Below are 22,392 nucleotides of genomic sequence, written 5' to 3' on the forward strand. Positions count from 1 at the left end.
AATCCCACATGGCTGGCTTAGTTTCTTGTTTTGTCTACTGCATACTGTGTGTGTGTGTGTGTGTGTGTGTGTGTGTGTGTGTGTGTGTGTGTGTGTGTGTGTGTGTGTGTGTGTGTGTGTGAGTTACTAAGTGCTGGCCTTGCTATAAACATTTAAATATGGTTACCTTCATATTCATCTCCACTGAACTCCCCAACAGCAACAGAGTAACCTTGTTGGGCATGAAAATATAATTTTAAATTTAATTGAAAACTACTGTAAGTGAAAAGGGTAATGGGGCAACTTCAGTTTACCTTGGTAGCTGTCATCATGCTTAGCCTGGACTTGTTTGGTCTGGATCTGACCATCCACAGACTGCATGAAATAGCCCGGGTAGTACGCTTTAATGATGTCCTCTTTATCTGCAGAGATGACCTGACCTATGGATTGGCCAATGATCATTTTAAAATATATTAGTCGTTTCAATATGAAGAAGGTATCTTGGGAATATTCCTAAAGTATACCCTGCCAGAAGTAGCTGCCTGGCCCACCCAACACCACTCGACCATCCTGAAAGATGAAAATTGGGCTTTACTCCACTGACAAGACGACTTGGACAAACACTGATCTTAAATGGGACAATTACCGTCGTGAAGTCTGCACTGAATCCTCCTTGGCAGTAGCCTTGTCCTCCCTCATCACTGATTTCTAGGCAACAGATCGGTCACAAAATTAGGAAACAGCCAATCAGCTGCATTGAAAATAAAATATTTAATACATATCAGTCAATGTGTATTTTATTATTATTTATATACAATATTAAAAGATGCGTTCTGGTTCTGTAAACATAAGTACCGTATTTTCTGGACTATGAAGCACAAACTACAGTGGATAATTTTGGAAATGCAAACAGTAGTTGTACGTGTGCATTGCTACACGAGGTTTTTACCGTATCACAAAACATTGTAGGCAATGGGAATCAAACCCTGGCTGCAGGATAAGAGCCTGGAGAATTAACCACTACACCACCAGCAGTTTAGATGACAGATGAAAAGGCATTAGATCTTTTCTCATTGTCGCACTATTTTCACGTGCCAGAAACTAATGTTAAAGAAGGGAGGAAACTCAAAATTCGCCCTGAAAGATATAAATAAACACAAAGTCGGATTCATCATCAGCTACACAAGAGAGTTGTTTCCCCTCATTGTGCTTTAAATTATATAAAATGTGCAAACGATGAATGAAGTAGCTCTTACTGTAGGTACAATTCCATGCTACAACTACTATTCACATCTGTGGGTTTTCGGTCTACTTGAATCAGCTAGGAGTCAAAGATGTGCAGGAATGGCCGAAGTATTGTGAAGAGATATACCAATGAGCATGAATACAGGCACTCACACACACAGAAAAGAGGAGCACCTATGCTATAATTCAGGATCTCAGATAAGATACACTGAGCTCCCAAAAAATAAAAAATAAAAATACAAAAACATTCCTTATCCATTAATTATTATCATCATTATTATTGTTATTATTATTATTATATGGGTGGATATAATTTTCATCTATTATAAAATCAGTTACAATTTGAATGAGGAGAGGTGTTGTGTTTGCTGAACCTTGTGCTGTTTTAGTGTAATTTTGACATCTGCAGTCCTTTGAGACATTTTGTGATTTAGGGCAATACAAATAAATGTGACTTGACATAAAAAGGTGACCATCACCTGTCCGACAGGGGGCGTATTCTACAAATTTGGTGAAATTCTGAACGGAGAGGTAGCAAGTCCCAGTGGCGTCAGACCGCGGAATGTCCTTTTCTGTTCGCCAAGAATAAAGAGGTGCGCAGGCCTGAAGGAAACAAAAAAGACAGACATCACAATTCAGTATGGGCAAAATTTTAGCAGGGACCATTTTTTTCCAGGTTGCTAAACAGTCATCAAGAGGGGACACTAGTTGAGGGAGTAACTATATCTGGTTCAGGGGAACCACCAAACCCAACCTAGGTAATAGCCTTTGATAAACCAAATTACGGGGGGATCCACTCTGACGTCACCGGGTGGGGGAGTGACGGATAGTGGGGATGGAAAGTTATTTCTATGTCATGCAAATGACGCAACAATACTAAGTTTGGTTAAATTATACGTAAACATGGCCAATGGTAAGACGATGTTACACAGTTGCAGTATGTCATAATGATCACTGGCACAGCAGGTCGTTACGCATGCCAACCTAACCAGCAATTATTGTGTGTTCCTGAAGTAGTCATATGATGCACTCATTTATGTAAGAATTAACTCACCAGTATCGTGTCACCGTGGGAACGCACAGTGGCGCCGAACCACTGATGAGACTTGAACTCGATCTGATGTGCCGTGTTGTTGATAAAAACGACACGAGCTCCTGGAACAGAGACAGAGACTTTAATCGACACCAACACAGTGAGATATTAATAATTGTTAAAAATTGAACAAAATGATAAATAAATTTAACTATTATCAGCTATTGGGTTTTTATTCAGCTTCACATGCGCAACGTCATACTTGCTACTGCATTGCAATCAAGAATTTTGTTTTAAGGTTATACCAGCGTTTCTCAACTGTTTTTGAATCAAGGCAAACTATTTTCATTTAATTCTGTAAATCTTGAGGCTCTTTACCCATAGAAAGTGTTTATCAAAATATTTTAAATTACTATGTTTAAATTAATCAATATTATTTATGATTTCTTAATTAATTCATTTTTCTCCATTATATTATGTAGCCATGGAGCAATGCAGCCCAGTTTTTTTCTCAACCAATGTGTTGAAGCACACAAGAACTTATATAGTCTGACACAGGAAATTTTCCAATTCTGAGTTTAAAAAAAAAGTCAAGTCAAGTCATGTTTGTTTGTATATCCCTTAATCACAAGGAGCCTCAAAGGGCTATCCAGACGATTATTACACCATCTGATCCAAAACTTACATGAAGGCAAGAAAAACTCAGCATGATGAAAATTAAGAAACCTTGAGAAGGGACCACACATGAGGTAATCCCCCTTCCAGGATGATCAAGGTGCAATGGACGTTACAATAACAAACAATGAAATAAAATATAAAATATAAAATAATTCAAGTATCATATAAAATAAAATAAAAAAGGATAAACAGGTTGCAAAGGATTTAGCTTTACCAAAAAATACACAGATATTGTCAACATGACATAAAACATAGCTCATTCATAAGATATATTGAGTATTGCCCTTATATTTGAGCCCTTTGAGACTCCTTGTGATTAAGGGCTATACAAAAAAACATGACTACACTTTACTTGGCAATAGAATATAAGTGTGTTTTGAGCCTAGATTCAAACAGTTCCACAGAGGTTGCAGGTTGAATCTCAGAGGGCAGATCAATCTACAGCACCGGGGCCCAAATGGTGAACACTCTAGAACCTGCGGATCTCTTCTTGGCTTTTGGGATCACTACTAGACCAGCATTTTCAGAGCTAAGGCTATATATTTGCGCAAATGTCGTATATAAAACCCAAAGCCCATACTTTGAGTTATTTTTTAGGTAAAAATAATGTGCGTTTCACATGAATACACAGGTACATTTTTCTTAAAATAGTATAATGGACAAAAACCAATATCATTATCATGCATGCCATTGTTTCATATTTTTGCTTTCTTCAAGTGATCATATAAATTATATATATAATTGTTTAATTATTTAACATTAAAGTTACTTTAGTTCTACTTTTTCATTTGTTTTTATATTAAGCAGCACAAACTGAAACGTCATCTTCAAAATAAATTTGTTACCCAAATTATCTACCTGAAGTACCTGCTGAGCAGATGGGTTTTTTTTAAATGATAATATCAACATACAACAAGCAGCATTGACTGGTGTGGCAGACAGCATGTAATTTAGCGAAATTGGCTCATTTTAAGTAAAATATTTCTTTTGACTAACTTACTAGATAAGGTTTCACAGCACAGTGGTGTGCTGCAACACACTGGTTTATAAAAACTGGTTTAAACATTGCATGTTAAAGAATAGATAAAATTAAAAATAAAAATAGAACAATTTCACAATCAAACAGACTGATGCATGTCATTGAGAGTAGCAAACTGTGTTATGAGGAGACAGTCTAGCTTAACTTCAATGACCACCTGGCCATTGATCTGCCACTTCCACACTGTGGCAGCAAGGAAACAAGTGATGACAGATGGTCACCCGAGTCAGGTTTAAACTTTTGAAATGACGTTGGCAGACAGATGCTCCATCTGCGCTGCAGCCACAAAGCAATGCAAACAACATCAATTTAGAAGGTAAGTTTACATTTTTAAAAACTGCCTCACAGGCTGGTGATACAGCAACAGATTACGATCAAAACCTTTTAAAAATATTCAAACTGCGAGTGTGTTGCTGTATCTGAAAAAGACAATAATCGAAATGACACGTGTGTCAAGTCAGGTCACATTTATTTATATAGCCCTTGCTCACAAAAATGTCTCAAAGGACCGCACAGGATTACAATTACACAATTACCTGATTTTAAACCAACATGAGGGCAAGGAACAACTCAAAACCTCAGCGTGAGGAAAAAGAGAAACCTTGAGAAGGGGCCTCAAAAGTGGTAATCCCCCTTCCAGGATGACCAGGTTGAAATAGATTTAGCATTACAGTACACAAACATAGTAAACACTAGGTAACATGTTGAAAATTTGTCCGGAAAGTGCATGACAGCAACGACGCCCCCAGCCTGTGAACTAGTACAGAAAGTCTATGACGGCCACGATGCAGCTTCCCATCTCTGCCAGCTGGTCAATGCAGGCGTTGGCATGCTTAAGGTCAGACGCTGGTCCGCTGACTCATCTCAAGTAGTCCTTCTCCTTTGTATCTCATTCGTATGTGGATGTAAGCAAAGCGCGCTCACGGCCAAAACTGAAAATCTGTTCTGTTCTTAGGTTGTGTTCCATACCGTTTGTGAAAGAGCACAAAGACATGGGTCTAACAAAAACAATAGATCTTAGATTTAAGCCCTTGTAGCAACACAGTCACCATTCATTGTTTGAACATTCTTATGCAAAGATTGCCATTTTCATGTTTAGATACTTTTTCCATTAATTTAAATGCACACTCGAGTTCCATTTACTCAACAGGAACTCGCCTTTGACATCGAGCAGAACCTCAACATCTATTTTCCTATCTAATCGTCCAAGTGTTTAGGAATTAGCCTCTTATGCAATCATTAGACAGAGGCATAAATTGCAAGGGATGGCCCCTACCAAGCATGCTATTCACTATTATCTATCTGACATGACATCATATGTTGCATGAGAACTTGTCTTTGAAACACTTTTAGGTTAAACCTCACTTATATTAATATGTTGAAAAAACTATTAAACATTTTATTTGCAGTTTAGCAAAGTTTGTTTTCTTTGACATGTAACTCAATTTCCCATTTGCATACAATACTCATGACAAAAAGGCATAACTTATCGTTTATGTGACCATTGAAAACGAGATATCGAAACACTTTTGAAAATAACTTGTGATAAACAATCATTGAAATAGGAAGAAAATGTGATTGATTGCCTACTTAGAATGGACATAATAGCCAAATATGTAAATGCTCTGGATTGCCTAATGGATTTGAGCTCATTATGGACATTACTCACAAGAGGGACACATTAATGCATCACCATTACCGAACATGAGGGAGGGAAGGGGGAGGTGAGAGATCATACTCTTTTGGATCGGAGAGCTGAATGAAAGCCTTCCAATTCATTGGTTCAAATCAGTGCTAATTCACTCATTGCTAATGTCACTGTAACCAGCAATGACAAGTAAAATTTGATTTTAGGTTACAAGCTGGAACAACGTGTAATAGCAGTAGATGAAAAGAATAGAGATTCCAAAGCAGATAGTGGCCATTCACGACTTGACATGTGACCAAGGCCCTTCCGGGGGGGGGTTGCCTAACACCCAACCAGGCCCTTGTCGGGATGTGCCTGCCGCGTGGGGGGTGCACATGCAAACTAGATCGTAGCCATTAGACGGGAGTTTAGCCCATGGATGTGTGTTTGTGTGTCCATGGGTTCCAAGACAAATGGTCAAATTCACTCATCACAAGCCATATGTTGGGTGGGGGTTTGCTCACCCCTTTCCTTTTTCTAAATGGGATCCTCTCAGGGCTTCTCCGATGCCCTTGCCTTCCCCACACCTCCTCACAGACCAGGCTCTTATCTCCAAGGGTGAGGAAGTGGATGGGAGTGGGCCACTTTGACCTAATTAGTTTGGCTAATCAAGAAGGTAGGTCCGTGGCGCAACGGATCAGAGCTCAAACTCGCCAAGCATTTAGGTACCAAGTGCATGGAAAAAAAGTCTGATTTGTTTTAATTGTATTTTATCTTATTTTTCTATATACTTTTACATTTACGATAGGCACAAGGACAAGATATTCTGTTATTTAAAAAATCTTTTGAAAAACTTTTTAATTTGAAATTGTTTCTAAGCGTCATTAAAGATAAAATGGCTCCACGTTATTGTAACTGCAATTGATAATTGTGTTGTTATTTCAATCATTTTATTGTGTATAAGTACTATTTAAGATTATCAATGGCTTGAGGTATTTATATTGTTTGATTAAATAAAATTGCCAATTATTTAATATCCAGCTACTCAGGGAAATTTGAATTTTGGTAAAATGTTTCTCCTTAACTGCATAGTAAATCTAGATTATACGGGGGCTTAATCATCATAGATTTCAAAAGTTTTTCTTATACACCCAAAGAATTTTTTTTTTAAATAAAATGTTGATTACTCTCAAATAAACTATTTTCAAAATACCCAGCAAAACTGTAAAAAACATCGATCTTTCCTCACTAGCATAACATTTTGATAATTTATAGTATTATTTTTCTTGTTTTACTACACTTTTAAGTACCGGTAATTTACTTACTTTCTCTAGTAAAATGAGATAGATACATCTTAAAAACATTGAAAATATTTTCTTCGATAGATGGCATACTTATTTGAATTATATCAAGAATATTTTTCTAAATATGGCTAATCTTCAAATATGGTTTAAAATGAAAGTAACAGTTAAATTTAGGGTTAGTGATCATTTTAACAAATATTTTTCTAGCTTTAGTAGAACTTAGTTACTTTTAAAATGGAAGAATATCACTTAAAAACTAACACAGAGAAAACTAGCCATCTGACAATCTGTAAGGAACATGATCTTTGTTTTTTTTGCAGAGTGTTTAATGACTAAAGATTATTTACAAAAATGTCTTATCATTAATGGCTTGAGCCAAAGATAACCATTAATAGACAAAATTAAGTAGTTAGTAATGCTAAGCAGCCGACACCAGGTCTTTATAAACAGCCTATTTTGTGTTTAATATTAATTCAATAACTGTATAATCAAGGCTGAAACTCAGTTTAAGTCGGTACGACATCGCTTTTGTCCGACATGCATCCTACATGATGTTATGGACCACTGACCGACAGGATTGCTGAAGCTGGCATACTAAGCATGATCACAGCTATAATAAAAGAAATGCAACACTAAATGTCATCTATGCAACAGCTGCTTGGCGCAGAGTTGCTTGCAGATGTTGTCAGAATTCCTCCAATGGAGCGCAGTTCTGCACGTCAGAACGAGCTCTGGCCAAAGTAACAAGCGCATTAACCCTGGGGGTGCGCCTGCTCGGAGGCGAACCTTGTATTCGCCGCTAGACCTTTGCGATGACATCATTCCTGATGGCCTGCAGCCGTAAGTCATTGATGTCCAACAAAGCAGGGGGAAAAAAATTGTGCAAACGTCTCAAATGCCAAAGAAAAAATGAAATAGTTTTATGAAATATAACGCCAATGGTTCACAGCAATAAAGTCTAGCTGAAGCGTGGGGCTCAGAATACAAAAAATGTAAGAATATCCTTCAGTTTGGCTGTTCCTGTCCTCACTTCACTGTTTTGCCTTGGGAAAAAAAACTTCCCTGGTTGTCTATCAACTGCTCAAAGGAGATGTCCATTCATTAGATCTATTTATGTCATTCCTTGAGCTCACCTGAATCCCTTTGGTTAAGATTCCTGGTATCATGTTCACCTATTTTGCAAACACAGCTTTGTCTCACTTATTTGTTGAATCTATTCTTATCTCGCTAAAGCTACTCCCATTCTCCCAAAAAGGACCTGGAGGAAGGAAGGAAAGAGCACCCTTCAAAAGCCTTCCTCAACAAGCAATTAGCCTGTTGCAGACATAAACAGGATAAAAATTGCTTATTTCATTTGTGGAACGGACCCAACTGACAAGAATTCAGCTGATATGATGATAAACTCATTCAATGACGTCGCTTTGGGAATTTTGGTGTATGCTTCCAAGTCCAGTTTTGCTTAAACTAAACCAGCGTATTTTAATTATTTTCTGTCACGGCCCCAGTGGGAAGATGACATCCTCTCGTTTCTCAATTCTAGGCTTGCTGATTTACTAACGTAGGAGTCACAGAGCGGGATGATTCTGAATATTCGGCACCAAGGACATAGGTTTGATCGATCCATTTGTTTTAAGTGATCACATAATATATGTGGGGACAAAACAATGAGGGCTCAATATTGGGGGTAAAACATCTCCTCGCCAAATCTTCTTTCTTGGACGTTTTTGCTGGAAAAAAAACTAGCCTCTTATTATCGCGGTTAGGATGTAATGTCTTGAACTGACAGCTTAATTTATGTGGCTTCATGCTGTCCGCTGCCAATTATTTTAACATAGCAAGTAATCTGGTGGCAAAACAACAGTGTCTCCTCGTCTCCAACTCTGTAATCTCAATGAACGGCTTGGGTACACTACGTCAAACTTCCTCGTCTCAGGAAATTTTCGTTTCTCTTTACCCCATCTCTCCTCACCTGTCTCCTCATCTGGGTTAATTATTTTTTTTCATGAGGTCATTTGAGGGTCCACGCTACTTTGTGTCAACATCTCATACTTGATGCTCATACTATGTGCTATTTGCTAAATGGAGGCGGAATGTAAACAAAATACTCTGCCAAGAGAATGTTACCATTTAAAAACTGAATGAATATTTGATTAAATCAACAGTTAATGAAGTAAACATGCATGCCAATCCAGACACTTACCCTCTGTGTCAAACTCAATGGGGTGGCAGTCAGTTTGTCCAAGACTCCATGGGCAGTATAAGACGGAGCCACCCTCAACAATGTCCACTTGCTTCGTGTGAGCCTTGGGAGCGCCTACCACCACGCTGGCACTAACGGGAACACGGTACACCAGAATTATTAAAATTATTAGGTTTCCTGTTGTACGGCATTTTTAAGAGTTTGACGTAAAATGATAGGCAGATACTAGAAAATGGCTGGAAGATAAACCAACATTTTGTCTTGGGTTTTCATATTGGCTTTTCTTGCTCAGTAAAACATAATAATAAAAGGAACACAATTAATGAAGAATGCTGATGCACATTCAAAAAGTTCCTTTTGTGAAAGTGCCTCAAATGCACAGTGTTGCATGTCACAAATCTATTGAATTCTGGCACCCCAAAGTCTACTTTAAACAGTTAGGTTACACACAAGTAGGTGTTAACAGTGAAATTGCTACACACATGACAAGAAGAGTTGTATCCATTTTAATTTTAATAAATGTTTTTTTTTAAAACATAACTAGCCTAGCGCTTATGAAATGGAAGAGCCCAATGAAATGCTAAAGGAAAGTTTGGATCAACTTTGGAAGTGTGCCTTCCAAAAACGTACATTCACACTTAATTGCTGTGCACGTGTAAGATAACAATTGATTTCCAACATGTGACAAATTAGTTTTTTTCATACCAAGTAACAACAATGCATTTCAACATGACGGAAGAAAATACAATCCATGAGGATCTTTGCCCACCAAGTCCCCAGATATGTTGAAATAAAACACTATTAAATACTTTTGTCAATACTTTGAAAACAAACTTTAAAAACGCAAGATTTAAATTGATATTCACAGGGTTATATTGTAATGTCATTCCAACAACGGGAGCTCACAGATTAAAAATAATATCAATTCATAATGCAGAAGCAAGCATAATTACAGAAAGTTGTGGATTTAGATTGTCTGCAGTTGTGGCTTAGGGGACCGTAAGAATTATGTGATTTATTTTGTTTACAATACAGTTTCTCTGGTTTGTCAAAACAATGTTCTACCACTGAAGGAGTATCAAAACCAAGAGTTCACTTTTCTGTCAAGATCCATCCATCCATACATTTTCTGTGCCCCTTATCCTCACAAGGGTTGCGTTAGCCCATCCCGGCTATCCTCGGGTAGTGGGCTGGGGTCACCCTGAACTGGTTGCCAGCCAGTCGCAAGGCACACGGAGACATAAAACCATTGACACACTCGTTCACACCTAGGGAGAATTTGGACTAATTAACCTGACTTGCATGTTTTTGGAATGTGGCAGGAAACCGGAGTGCCCAGAAGAAACCCACGCAGGCACGTGGAGGACATGCAAACTCCGCACGAGGAGGCTCCGGTTGCTGTATTAGAACCCTAGGCCTTTGCACAGTGGGTCTGCGTGCTAACCACCCAGCCGCCGTGCCGCCTTTTCTATAAACACAATAAGAAATGTAACTTAATTCATCTCCCTTTTTGGCTGCTGTGGTTCCAAAATACAATACTCCTACATGAGTGAGGTCTTACTCAGGGACAAACCACTGCAGTCAGTCAGGAACTGTGGATAGCAAAAAAAAAAGGTTTGCTAAGTGGAGTCATGCTCTTGTTTCCAAAATTGTGACATCAGCACGCATCCATGAATGAGTGGCAAAAAGAAGAGCAAACACTTTTGTGGCCGTTTTGGAATCTAATTAGTAGCATATGCTTTGACGGGAACGTGTTGGGCAATTTGATATTGTTGGATGGCCTTAAGAAGGGATATTTAACTACTTGCACAACCTTAAGAAATGCAAAAAAGTTTGAAATCCAGACTAACATTTCTGCCTCGGGTTGGGTGCAAGTCCCTCCATTGTTTTTGGAACGATAAAAGGAGCAATTCAATTACCCAAACAAAAGATGATATAATATATTGAGTAACATATTTGAATATTGTCAACTTTTTCCATGTGGAGGAAATTAATAAATCGCGGCTTAAATTGGCGATTAAAAGTACAAAAGAAAATGTGTGTCCAAACAGCGACTTAAACCAATTTGGTAAATTTGACACATTTGAAAGTTCATTAAGAATAAAGTGCTGTACTAAAAGTCCATCTATCCATCCAGCCATTATCTGCAACGCTTATCCTCAGAAGGGTGCTGGAGCCCATCCCAGTTATCTTTGGGCAGTGGGCAAGGGATTACCCTGAACTGGTTGCCAGCCAGTCGCAGGGCACACAGAAAGAGACAACCATTCATTCACCCATTCACACCTAAGGACAATTTGAACCGGCCAATTAACCTGACATGCATGTTATTTTTTGGAATGTAGGTGGAAACCCACGCAGGCACAGGGAGAACATGCAAACTCCACATGGGGCGATTGCGGTAGATAGACTTGAAACCCTAAACCTCTACACCGTAGGGCTGTGCGCCAAACACCCAGCCGCAGTGCCGCCCCTAAAGTCCATTCACCATTTAAATATATTTTAACATTGCTCTCTGAAGAACTTTAAAACTATTAAAACTTTAAACTGGGTTGTGTCAGGGTTACACCCAGGCTGACTGTGCCCTTTGTGAATGATATACTGAATTTAGTTTATTTTCATCAAAACACTTTATGTATAACAATCTCACAAATCCTAACATTAAAAGTCTATTTATGGTTTTGCAATGTCGAGCGCCATTAACACACAGATTTTAATTAGATCAGGGGGAGCTGTTTCCATTCAAGGGGAGTGGCTGCATTCCATTGACGGTGGCATGCTAAGACCTCATCACTCCTAATTCTACTGCTGAAAAGGTAAGTGGAGCACTTAAATGGACAGTGAGTATTGTTTAGTGCCCCCTGGTGTTGGAAAAAAAATGTGATTTGTCGTGAGGCTCAAAATAGTGATAAAAAAACACACACACTTCTGTAGGTTACTAGAAGTCTTATTAAAAAGAAGCACATCCACATGGGGATCAAAAGACTAAATGGTGTAAACTGATGACAACTTCAATGTTGACTCACTTGCCCTGACAGGCATCACGAACGTTCAGGTGGTTAAAGAAGGTAAGAGAGCAGCTTCTGGGGACCTTCGAAATAGGAAAAGTGCCCTTGTTCCAATTTTCCACACACGCATGAGCAATTGCTTTTTTCTTTTTACCAACGTTGCATCCTTGCATTCCCTTGAAGGTTTCCTCTTCATGCAAGAATGACCTCGTAATCTCAGCAGATCATTCCCATGGGAAGCTTTTGTTATATTATGGAGTTTAAAAGGGAGACCGTAAGAAACCTACCAATCAAAGAACCGATTTTTTTATTTATGATTACATCAGCACCTGTACAATAATGAACTTCACAGGCACTTCCTGTAGGGTGACTTTTTTTGTCAAACTCAGAGGCCAATGGTCAAGCATTCAGTATAAATTCTAATCAGACACACATCTGTTCAAAGTTTGGTGAAGACCAAAACTGCAAAAAAAAAAAAAAAAACTACAACCAAGGCCAACAAAGCTAACAGTGAACTCACACGAGTTCTAAAACCCTAAAAAAAACAGAAGGAATAAATAGTGAATAAATAAAGTGCAAATGTAAACAATACCCAAACAGAAGACTCACTTCTGGATTCTGGCACATATCAAGCATTTAATTCAGTACTCATCTTACTAATTCCGGATCACCAGATTTGTTTATTTTTAACTAGTTTTGGTGTGTTGTTTGTGTTTGACCTCAATTTATTGTGGGTACATATAAGCTATGATGGTTAAGGGGAAAACTCAAATATCTCCATCTCAAAATATTAGAATACAGCAATACATAATTTATCGCGGGGGGTTTAGTTCCACAAAGAACCTGTGATAGGTGAAATCCGTGCAGTAGAAACTTTTATTTTTATACAAGTATTATACAGTTAAAAACTTTGCTATATATTGAAACTACAGAGAAACCATTTTTACAGGGTCAACCATTTCGTTGACAGTTGAAATGACTGTAGAAGCAAAGCATTTCAAATGATACCCAACTCTCAAATAATAACACGCAGGAAGACTGTTTAGCCAATCAGAATGCGGAACACAATGCAAATTTGTGAACCAATGAAGCCATGAAAAGTAAACCGCAATATAGCGAGGGATTACTGTATTGTGAAAAAGTATTCCAGTACGCTGTAAGCCATAAAAAGAAATATAAAAATAAAATGTCTGCTGTAGTTAAGTTCACTTGTAACTCATCCGGAATGTAGGGCTTTTTAAATTTCATTACAGAAGGTAAATACAGTAACTATCACAATATTCTAATTTCCTGAGACAGTACTGTATTAGTTCGCACAACCAGCTAAGCAGCTTTTCCCAAAAAAAGAACACCGGAAAAAAGCAAGCTTCCCAAATCTACAAGTCAAACATAAAGGGTGATTTCACAGAGGGGTTAAAGCAACCATTTAGTACAACAGGATAGTTATCTAAAACGACTTAACAGTAAAAGAGGGTTTAAAACATGATGACATGTTATCTTTGAGAAATCAGCATAGCTTCCAGGGAGTTCCCACATTTTCCTTCAATTAGCTATTGTTGTCAACAAGTGAAGCTTTGCTCCGATTAGCATTTAATGCAGCTCCGTCTGCATCACAAATTCCTTTTGTGCAAGCGACGGGCGTTTCCGCAGCTCCCGAGCAAGGCAAATATGCGACACCCGCTGGGGACCCACAACCTGACTCTTAGTCATTCTAGTGCTCAATCGTAGATGGGGAAGGTCAAGACCAAGAGGGACAGGGTTACGCTTGTATCTCAGGGTCTAATTTTTTCATAGCTGACCATCTCCATGACGTTTTGTTCCTTAAGTATATAAAGATAACGGTTATTACTGTTAAAATGATGACACATCAACGATATATGTATATATGTCCTCAAATGTTGACTGGCCTGCTAGTCTACATTAATTAGAATGTTGCTAAATGTCACCATGTTAGCATGTCATGCTTTTTTTGTAGCCCACCCACGCGTGTGGAGTTACCCCCACAAAACTGTGGTGAAATTAACTGGGCCATAGCATTGACTCATTTGACAAAATTAGAATTGTCTCCCATCATCCTAAACGTCACTCGGACAGAAGAAGAAACTGGATCAGTTTCAATTATGTAGACGTTTTGCTCAAGAATGCTCTCTTTGAGCCATCAACGCATTTTTGAAACATGCTGGACCACACACTGTGTTTTAGTTTCGTTTGGATATATTGGAATTTTACTAAATCTTTAGAAACCCAAATATTGAATATTTTCTCATTTCCATTTCCTCTATTTTAAAGGATTAATGATTATTTTCCTGACACTGGACTAAAACCCCGGTGGTCATAAATTTTTGATATTTTTGCAAAACTAAGGTACTACCCTGCTACAAATGCATTTCGCCTAACCTTTTCCAACCATCGACTCTGCCAATACAATGAAAGACCCTCAATTCGTTCACTTTTTGCTTTTTCCTAAAGTGCTCACAAAAGCAGAAACACCAGGGCTCCTTCATTCACAAGAAGTGACAAGACTCTCCAGGTATATCATAAAGTTTTGAACCTCAAAGTGTGCATTTGAAATCAAAAGATGAATATTTGCATATGTTGTCATGTTTCATCAGAGATTTATTTTATAGCGTCCGAATTCAATTTCGCCTATTATCAATCAATTGGACTTAATTTGTTAAAAGCATCAACAAGAACTCCAACTGAGTTCCAATTTAATTAAAACATTTTTCTCTAAGGTACAAAAATGCAATATACATGTTTGGGTGAATTTTAGTATTTTTTAAAACATTATGAGAAAAAAACAGTCATGGAAAAAAAGTAGAATGTTTTTCAATGTTAAGAAATTAGGAGTTACAAATTAGAAGTATTCCCTGTTCAGTATCTCATGAACTCTTTCAATAACTCAGTTCACTTGACACAGTCATGCAACTTAACTGATTTACATTGTGTAATGCATTATGCATTCTGATTGGCTACGAAATCAGTTCTTGTTGATGATTAAAATTATTATTTGATAATACAGTTTTTATGTGTAAATAAAAAAATAAAATAAACAAACCTTCATACATAGCTTTTATTTGTAGACAAATGCTTCAGCCTGTAAAAACGGTTTATTCTTTGGTTTTGATGCATAGTAAAGTATTTATTTGTTCAATAATTGCAAAAAAAAATTAATAATATAAATGTTTGTCCTTCACAGATTTCACCTAATGATAAATCTTTTTGGAACAATAATTTACTGTAGAAGAATTGATGTTAAAGTATTTCCAATTTTTCTGGTTCATCGGAAGATGGACAAAATAATCATCAGTCCAAAAATTAAAAATTGTTTGCCGCTACCCAATAATATCAAGGCAGATGTTTTTAGATGCGATCAACATGTATTCCAGTAATAAATACATTCATAAATCATTGTTGAAGAGTTATTTCATGATGGTATATTCCATTCCAAGGGGCTGATTTACTAATCAGTGAAACCTTTTGGGGCAGCGCGGTGGTTAGCGCATGTGCGGCACAATTCTGAGGTCATGGGTTCAAATCCAGCTACCAACCGGAGTTTGCATGTTCTCCCCGTGCTTGCGTGGGTTTCCTCCATGCACTCCAGTTTCCTCCCACATTCCAAAAACATGCATGTCAGGTTAATTGGCCGGTCCAAATTGTCCCTTGGTGTGAATGAGCGAGCTAATTGTCTGTCCCTGTGTGCCCTGCGACTGGCTGGCAACCAGTTCAGGGTGTCCCCTGCCCACTGCCCAAAGATGGCTGGGATGGGCTCCAGCACCCCCGCAACCCTACTGAGGATAAGCGGTGCAGATAATGGATGGACGGATGGATGAAACATTTTGTTTACTCAGTATTAATATTTCACATTTCAAAAGGATGTGCTAGAGTCCGGCAATAGTTTCTATTCCCAACTACACCTACTACTAAAATCATGATATTTAATAAATAATTCAAGATGTATTACTGCTAAGGAAGACGGGTAAATACATACAATACCAAATCAATGTGCATACATCACTCTTAAATAGCTGTTGGCACCATTGATTTACTTCCAGCGCAAAATCCTTTTATCACTTGTTCCGAATGAACATGCATTTTTGTGATGTTATTGAACAGGCCACAATCTCACTGAATCGACATACCAGCCAATAGTGCATGAAATGTTTTAGTAATAACAGGATATAATATTAAGGATTTTAACAGAGGGGGTTCTTAAACATAGGTCATGCAGCAACCCAGAAGTACTTTTATTCCACTGCAGATGCCCTATTTCTAAAAGTAAAAGCTGAAGTGGACAATCTGCAACAAAGGGGCTTTATCCAACCCAGCTCCTTTTTTTCCACACAGTTGGACATGCGAGATTCAGCATGTGCAGTTGGAAGAGTGCCTCCAGGCCTGTCCTGTCAGAGTAGAAACCAGACAGATTCTGCTCAAGTTGTCATATGGACACACACACACACACACACACACACACACACACGTAAGGTTGTTGCTGATGAGAGTAGCAGTGGCTGCCGGGATGTCGTGTGCAGACTACAGAGAGTCCAGTGTGCTGCGTGCAAATGACATTTCCCTTCTGTCACATTGACCTGCACCTTGCCGGTAACCGAAGAGTTGGAAATCTTCTTTTAGAATTTAGAACATCAGGACAGATCTGAGGCTTGACATCTTGATTCGAAAAACAGTGTAGTTCGATCTGACCACCCGCACAAAACTTTACCCTCTGTGTTCTTTGGTATGAAAAGAGCCAAATCATCCTGACGTTGTAGAAAAGTAAGCATATACTCAAGTATTAACCTATATAAATTTTCTAACAATTAGATTTGAATTTATACACCGTTCAAATACAAAAATCTATTTTAGAATAGTTGTCTGGTCAACGATTCTGTGGGGTAGGTGTGCACAGTTTATAAGCTCAAATAAAGAGCAAGATTTTTTTTAATACTAGGAAAGGTGATTGACATTAATATAAAACGTTTAAATGGTCATAGAAAATTAAAAGTGAGTTGGAATGATCTTGGTTTGCATAATGACACTGTCCTAATACAAAGCATATGAATTTGATACTAGTAACAATCAACACACAAACTAACGTAACTATCTCGTTACACATAATCTCTATCTCAACATGAATATTTTCAGCATGTATCAATCCTGTATAACAAATTAGGGATGAAGCCTAAAATGTATTTAATATTTGATCACATTTTTATTATCTTTGTCAATTAATGAATGAATTGGATAAACTTAACATCACTTAACTTCCTTCTTTCTAAAATACAACATTAGTTGAATTGGTCATAATATTTGATTTTGATTCCACAAAATAAAACGTTTTCAGTCATTATGCCACAAACACTTGTTGAATATTGAATGAGCTGGTTGAAATTTGGAAAATTGGGTGAATATCTGTAAGAGAAATCAGTAAAAAAAGTTGGTAAAACAAAGGCCTTTATTCATTCACATTCATTGTCTCTTAATTTTGTTTAGTTTAACCATTTGTTTTGTTGGCAGTTAATATTCCCCATTTTAAGTATTATTTATCTAATTTAACTATATTTTTTCACTATTTTATGATTTATTCATTCTTATTTTACAAAGCTCTGCAAAAACTATATACTACAAATATTCTGAGAATATAGATGCTAAAATGGGAAAAACTGCCATTGGGACAGGATATTTTATTCTTTTACAGCCTTTTATGGTCAGTTAGGGCAAGGGTGGGAGAAAATCCACATGCACTCATTTTTGTAGAACAAATAAAAAATCCAATGTGGCCTTGCTGTGGTTGTGCATTAAATCCTGCAGTTGTTTTGTGAAAAACCTCTGTGTTAAGTGACAAGAAGGAAAGACATTGTCATGATACTAGATGTGGGAATACCTACGAGTGCATAGCAAACTGTTGCTCCCACCCCCAACACTATAAAATGTACCCAGCCACCAATTCTTTCACGGACCCCTGAAATTCTCCTGCTGTGTTGGTAGTTTACACCTCACCACAATGGCCACGTCAGGGGGTCTGAGTCCTCTCACCTCAACACAGAGATGCTGTTGTATTAAGCAAAGTGGGGGTGGTAGAAACAGCTGTAGAAATACACACAAACATTCGCAATAATGGCCAGTGGCTCATCTATGTGGTTCAATCAGACCAAACTATGACCGGGCCATCTTAATGCTAAATACAGGCACAGTCCAAATCAGATGACCATCAATGATTGGTGACTCATGGAATGTGCAATGGGGGCAAAGGGCAGATGTCCAACTCCTACAGCGGCCGATTAAATTTATCATTAGAGTTGGCCCTCCCAAAGCAGACCTGAAGTCTCAGGGGCATTCCCCAACACAAACGTCAGGGCAGCCCTTTAAAAACCTTTAAAAAAAAACAGAAACACACACTCACAGCGTCACCGCACTTGCAAGTCAAACACTGGCACATTTTAAGGCCACTTTCCCCAGATATTATGTTACGACACAGGGGCTTTGTATGTGAAACAAATGCGACAGTGTGGTGGGAGTCATGTATATTGCAGTATCAAGCAGCAAAGTTTGACATCTCAAATAGTTTCGGGCAACTGACTCCGGCGAGAAAAAGTCATGCTGAAAAGTTTCCTCCAACAAAGAAGCCATTGTGTGCGTGTGCACGTGCACTCATTGCCTCTAAACACAAGACGGTTTAATTTAGAAATGGGCTCACACAGGCAAAGAATAGCAGTGATAGCAAAGGATCTTAAGTGCTCACCCTCATTGCCAGTTCAGTGGGTTCAACGGACCTTGGGCCAATGTCAATATTAGCCTAACTAAGCCTTTTTACAAAGGTCATTTTTGGCAGAGGTTGACTGCGTACAACAGATGACCTCAAAATGTTTTGGTTGGACATTGGTGACGTGGAAGTACGATGCATAAGTGGGATGATTTATGAGATGATGACTTTATGATGTAAACATGAAACATTACGTGTTATTCAATTACACATTTATTTTAACAAAATTTTAAATTGTACTCTGGACAAGACAGATATAAAAAGCATACAATGACTTATTTCAAATACTTATATAATATTCACTTTTATTATTTGTTTAACAGACAAATTAGACAACATTGCAAAGGTGTATAAAAAGAAGATAAAAACACCTAAGATGCTACAGATTAATACCTAACCTGATGATGTACTATTTTATTTCAAAATCAAAATAAATTATACATTAATATGCATTTTCCAAATATGAATATAGGCCCTTAAAAGTAGTCCATTCATTGTGTGAAACATTGAAGGAAATCCTGCGTACACAAAATCTTTAAAATGCAATTTAATTTAGAAATAGCCTTTGTGGGTTTGTTGCCGTTGAACATATCTAGTGATTTAATGACAACTAATAATTTCTCATATTCATCGCTAACTGCAATTATTTACATTTAAGATACCTTTTAGCTGTAGATTTTTGCCATTTTTAAAGATTGTTTTTTTTCTAAATAAAGAAACAATACCACTTTTATTCATCCAAAATGGGCAACATTTCCCTGCTTTCATAACCTAATTTACAGGTGGGGAAGATGAAGGGGTAGGTAATATAAGCATTTGCTTCTTACTACCCCTTTCGAACATATTATGTAACGTTATTTTGTTGTTGAGTTATTGTTATTTTTTGTTCCGTTTTTTTTTAATTTATTTTGATGTTCAAATAAAGTTCATTCATACTGGGTCACAGTTTTGTAAATTTTATATTACATTACATTACATATCCTGAATATATGACACTGTGAAAGGATTGTTGTTATTTTTACCATCAATTTACAAATGATCAACTGGTTTTGGGGTCTCAAAGCAAGTTCTTTGGGAGATTCATCATTTAGTCAGCCGAGACTAGCAATCTGCTTTGGAATCTAAAAATCATGACACACACTTTATCCCTTTTCTAATAAAACTTTAAAACATTCTGGGTGGATCCAAGAAGTCTGAATAATTTTTCCTCACCTACTCACATCCCAACTTGAATAAAAAAAGAATTGGTTTACCGCCTTGGTTTTAAATAAACACCCCTACTCAATAGTAGCATCAGTTTTCATACACTTGTTTCCAAGTCTGTTAATTCTTTTTACAGCCCCTGACCTCTGCAACACCTCCAACCACAACCTCAGTATGATGCACTCCATGATCCTCAGTTTGTCACCACAGTCCGTCACAGATGTAGTACTACTAAATACAACGACATACACACTTTGGCTTGGACTAAAAGCTGCTTTTTGAAAATGTTTATGCTTTTTTTTTTTTTGGTCTGAACGGACCTACTTGTTTATGATTTAGTCAGAGGAATACCTTTGAGATGGACTACAACGGGACCAAATTAAGTAGCAAAGCCAACCGCCTCTCACCCACTCTGAGCTCCATCATCTTTGGCTTTTGACCTTCCAAACTGGGCAAAACTCCCAAAGACACACTTTCATCTTGGAGCAAGTCTTCCCAGAGGAGTGGCAGCAGCTATCATAGATAAAATGGGGGGAGGGAAAGTGGTGGTGCTGTCCATTTCTCTTCCTAAGGATGACTTGTGTACCGATTTTCCTCTGTACTACATAGCGTAAGTGGGACTTGAACTTGCCAATATGCGCTTCCCAGTCCCTGGACAATATCCCAAAGCCTCCTTCTTTGGTGGGCCGCCTGCCAGCCTGCTGATTTAATTTTATTACATGAAGCCAGAGGGCAAGACAGGCAGCTACATACACAAACGTATTGTCAGTCTCAAAGTGGGAGAAAGTATGCCTTTGTTTTTGCGGGCCTGGCGTCAGGTTTATGGATGTGGTGGAGTCCAACCACAACAACATTGGGACGCGCACATCTGGCAATTTCTCAAAGGCAGACATATTTTTTATTGCCAAGGTCGGAGCCAGAGCCGTTCAACTTCTCCCGACAGAGGGAGACTCCTCCGCATGTAGCCCTCACATGACCCCACCTGGGGATTGCTGTGACTTCTCCAATAGACGAGTCTCTACAGCACTGGTGAGAATCATTGGGGTGGGGGAGAATGATTGCACAACTCGTGTGACTTTTTTTCAAGTATCAGCTGTAAAGAGATTGACAAGACGAATGTAAAATGAAGGCATAGATCACCACGTGGGATGTTGAAAATATATACAAATTCACGTACAATGTAAAGTATAAATGTTTACTTCTAACTTAACACTTAAACAGATATAATTTTTGAAAAGTGAAAAATATTTTTAAACAAGGCCTAACTTCAAAGGACGCAAAGCATAATTATCTATTTCTTGAAACAAGACTTTTTCTGAAGACTTTTACAGTTCAGTACAGTACAGAGTTAGTGCATGATTACTTGGTACTATGCAAAGTGTTCCAGTTTTGCACATGGCCCATTTACAAAATGAAGTGCCCATCCACAACCTTTACACATAATCAGACATATCGGAGTACTACACTATTTCTTTTTAAGTCAGTCACCACAAACATTTAGAAAACTTGAAAAATAAACGTACCTGTGACAGTTAAATTTTCTTATTTTTCTACATATTCTTGTTTTAAGTATCTATGTGAAACATTTTTATTGAGGGCCTGAAAAAGAGGTGTATTTTTCCATTTTCAGTACTTTAATGGAAATCACTATCAAAATCGCACGTCCGCAGCACAGTTCTGAGGTCATGGGATCGAATCCTCCTGTGGCCTTTGCATGTCCTCCCCATGCTTGCGTGGGTTTCCTCCGGGCACTCTGCTTTCCTCCCACATTCCAAAAACATGCATGTCAGTTTAATTGGAAGGTCCAAATCTTCCCTAGGTGTGATTGAGCGAGTGAGTTGTGTGTCCCTGTGTGCCCTGCGACTGGCTGGCAACCAGTTCAGGGTCTCTCCTACCCACTGCCAGAAGATAACTGAGATGGGCTCCAGCATCCCCGCGACCCTACTGAGGATAAGCGGTGCAAATAATGGATGGATGGATATATATATATATATATATATATATATATATATATAACAACATAATGAAACTGTGTTCTGAAAAAAAATTCTGAATACAACATCAGTTTTTAATAGCGCGTTGTCCTCTAATAATCAGCTCAGTCACTGTAGAGTAAGCTCTCTCTGTTTGATCTTCCCTCTTGGGCAAAGCGTCGCGCAGCATTAAAACTTCAATCATCAATAAGATGACGTCTCCTCAACCTTAATGAGGTGAAGAGAGAGGATGGGGAGGCCAGAAAGCTTGTGTGTGTGTGTGTCTGTGTAGAGGAATATGAGGGGTGGGTGAATTAAAATGCTCTGCTGGATGACATCAGCCTGT

At 38.0% G+C, this 22,392-nt stretch overlaps 1 protein-coding gene across 2 annotated transcripts in view; it reads right to left on the reverse strand.

The window, feature by feature from the left end:
• Window positions 1-22,392, reverse strand: part of itga5 (integrin, alpha 5 (fibronectin receptor, alpha polypeptide)) — a 55,219-nt gene that overhangs the window by 29,797 nt on the left and 3,030 nt on the right. For both annotated transcript variants that reach the window (XM_088331276.1, XM_088331275.1), the window contains exons 2-8: window positions 9,106-9,236; window positions 2,279-2,379; window positions 1,704-1,827; window positions 626-687; window positions 504-549; window positions 294-419; window positions 167-211 (exon numbers count right to left, since the gene is read on the reverse strand). In XM_088331276.1, coding sequence (XP_088187402.1) covers window positions 167-211; window positions 294-419; window positions 504-549; window positions 626-687; window positions 1,704-1,827; window positions 2,279-2,379; window positions 9,106-9,236 — 635 coding nt within the window. The remainder of the gene's footprint in view (window positions 1-166; window positions 212-293; window positions 420-503; window positions 550-625; window positions 688-1,703; window positions 1,828-2,278; window positions 2,380-9,105; window positions 9,237-22,392) is intronic.

Source organism: Urocampus carinirostris, chromosome 3, assembly GCF_059441175.1.
Source record: "Urocampus carinirostris isolate Australia breed hairy pipefish chromosome 3, RoL_Ucar_1.0, whole genome shotgun sequence".
Lineage (NCBI taxonomy): Eukaryota > Metazoa > Chordata > Actinopteri > Syngnathiformes > Syngnathidae > Urocampus > Urocampus carinirostris.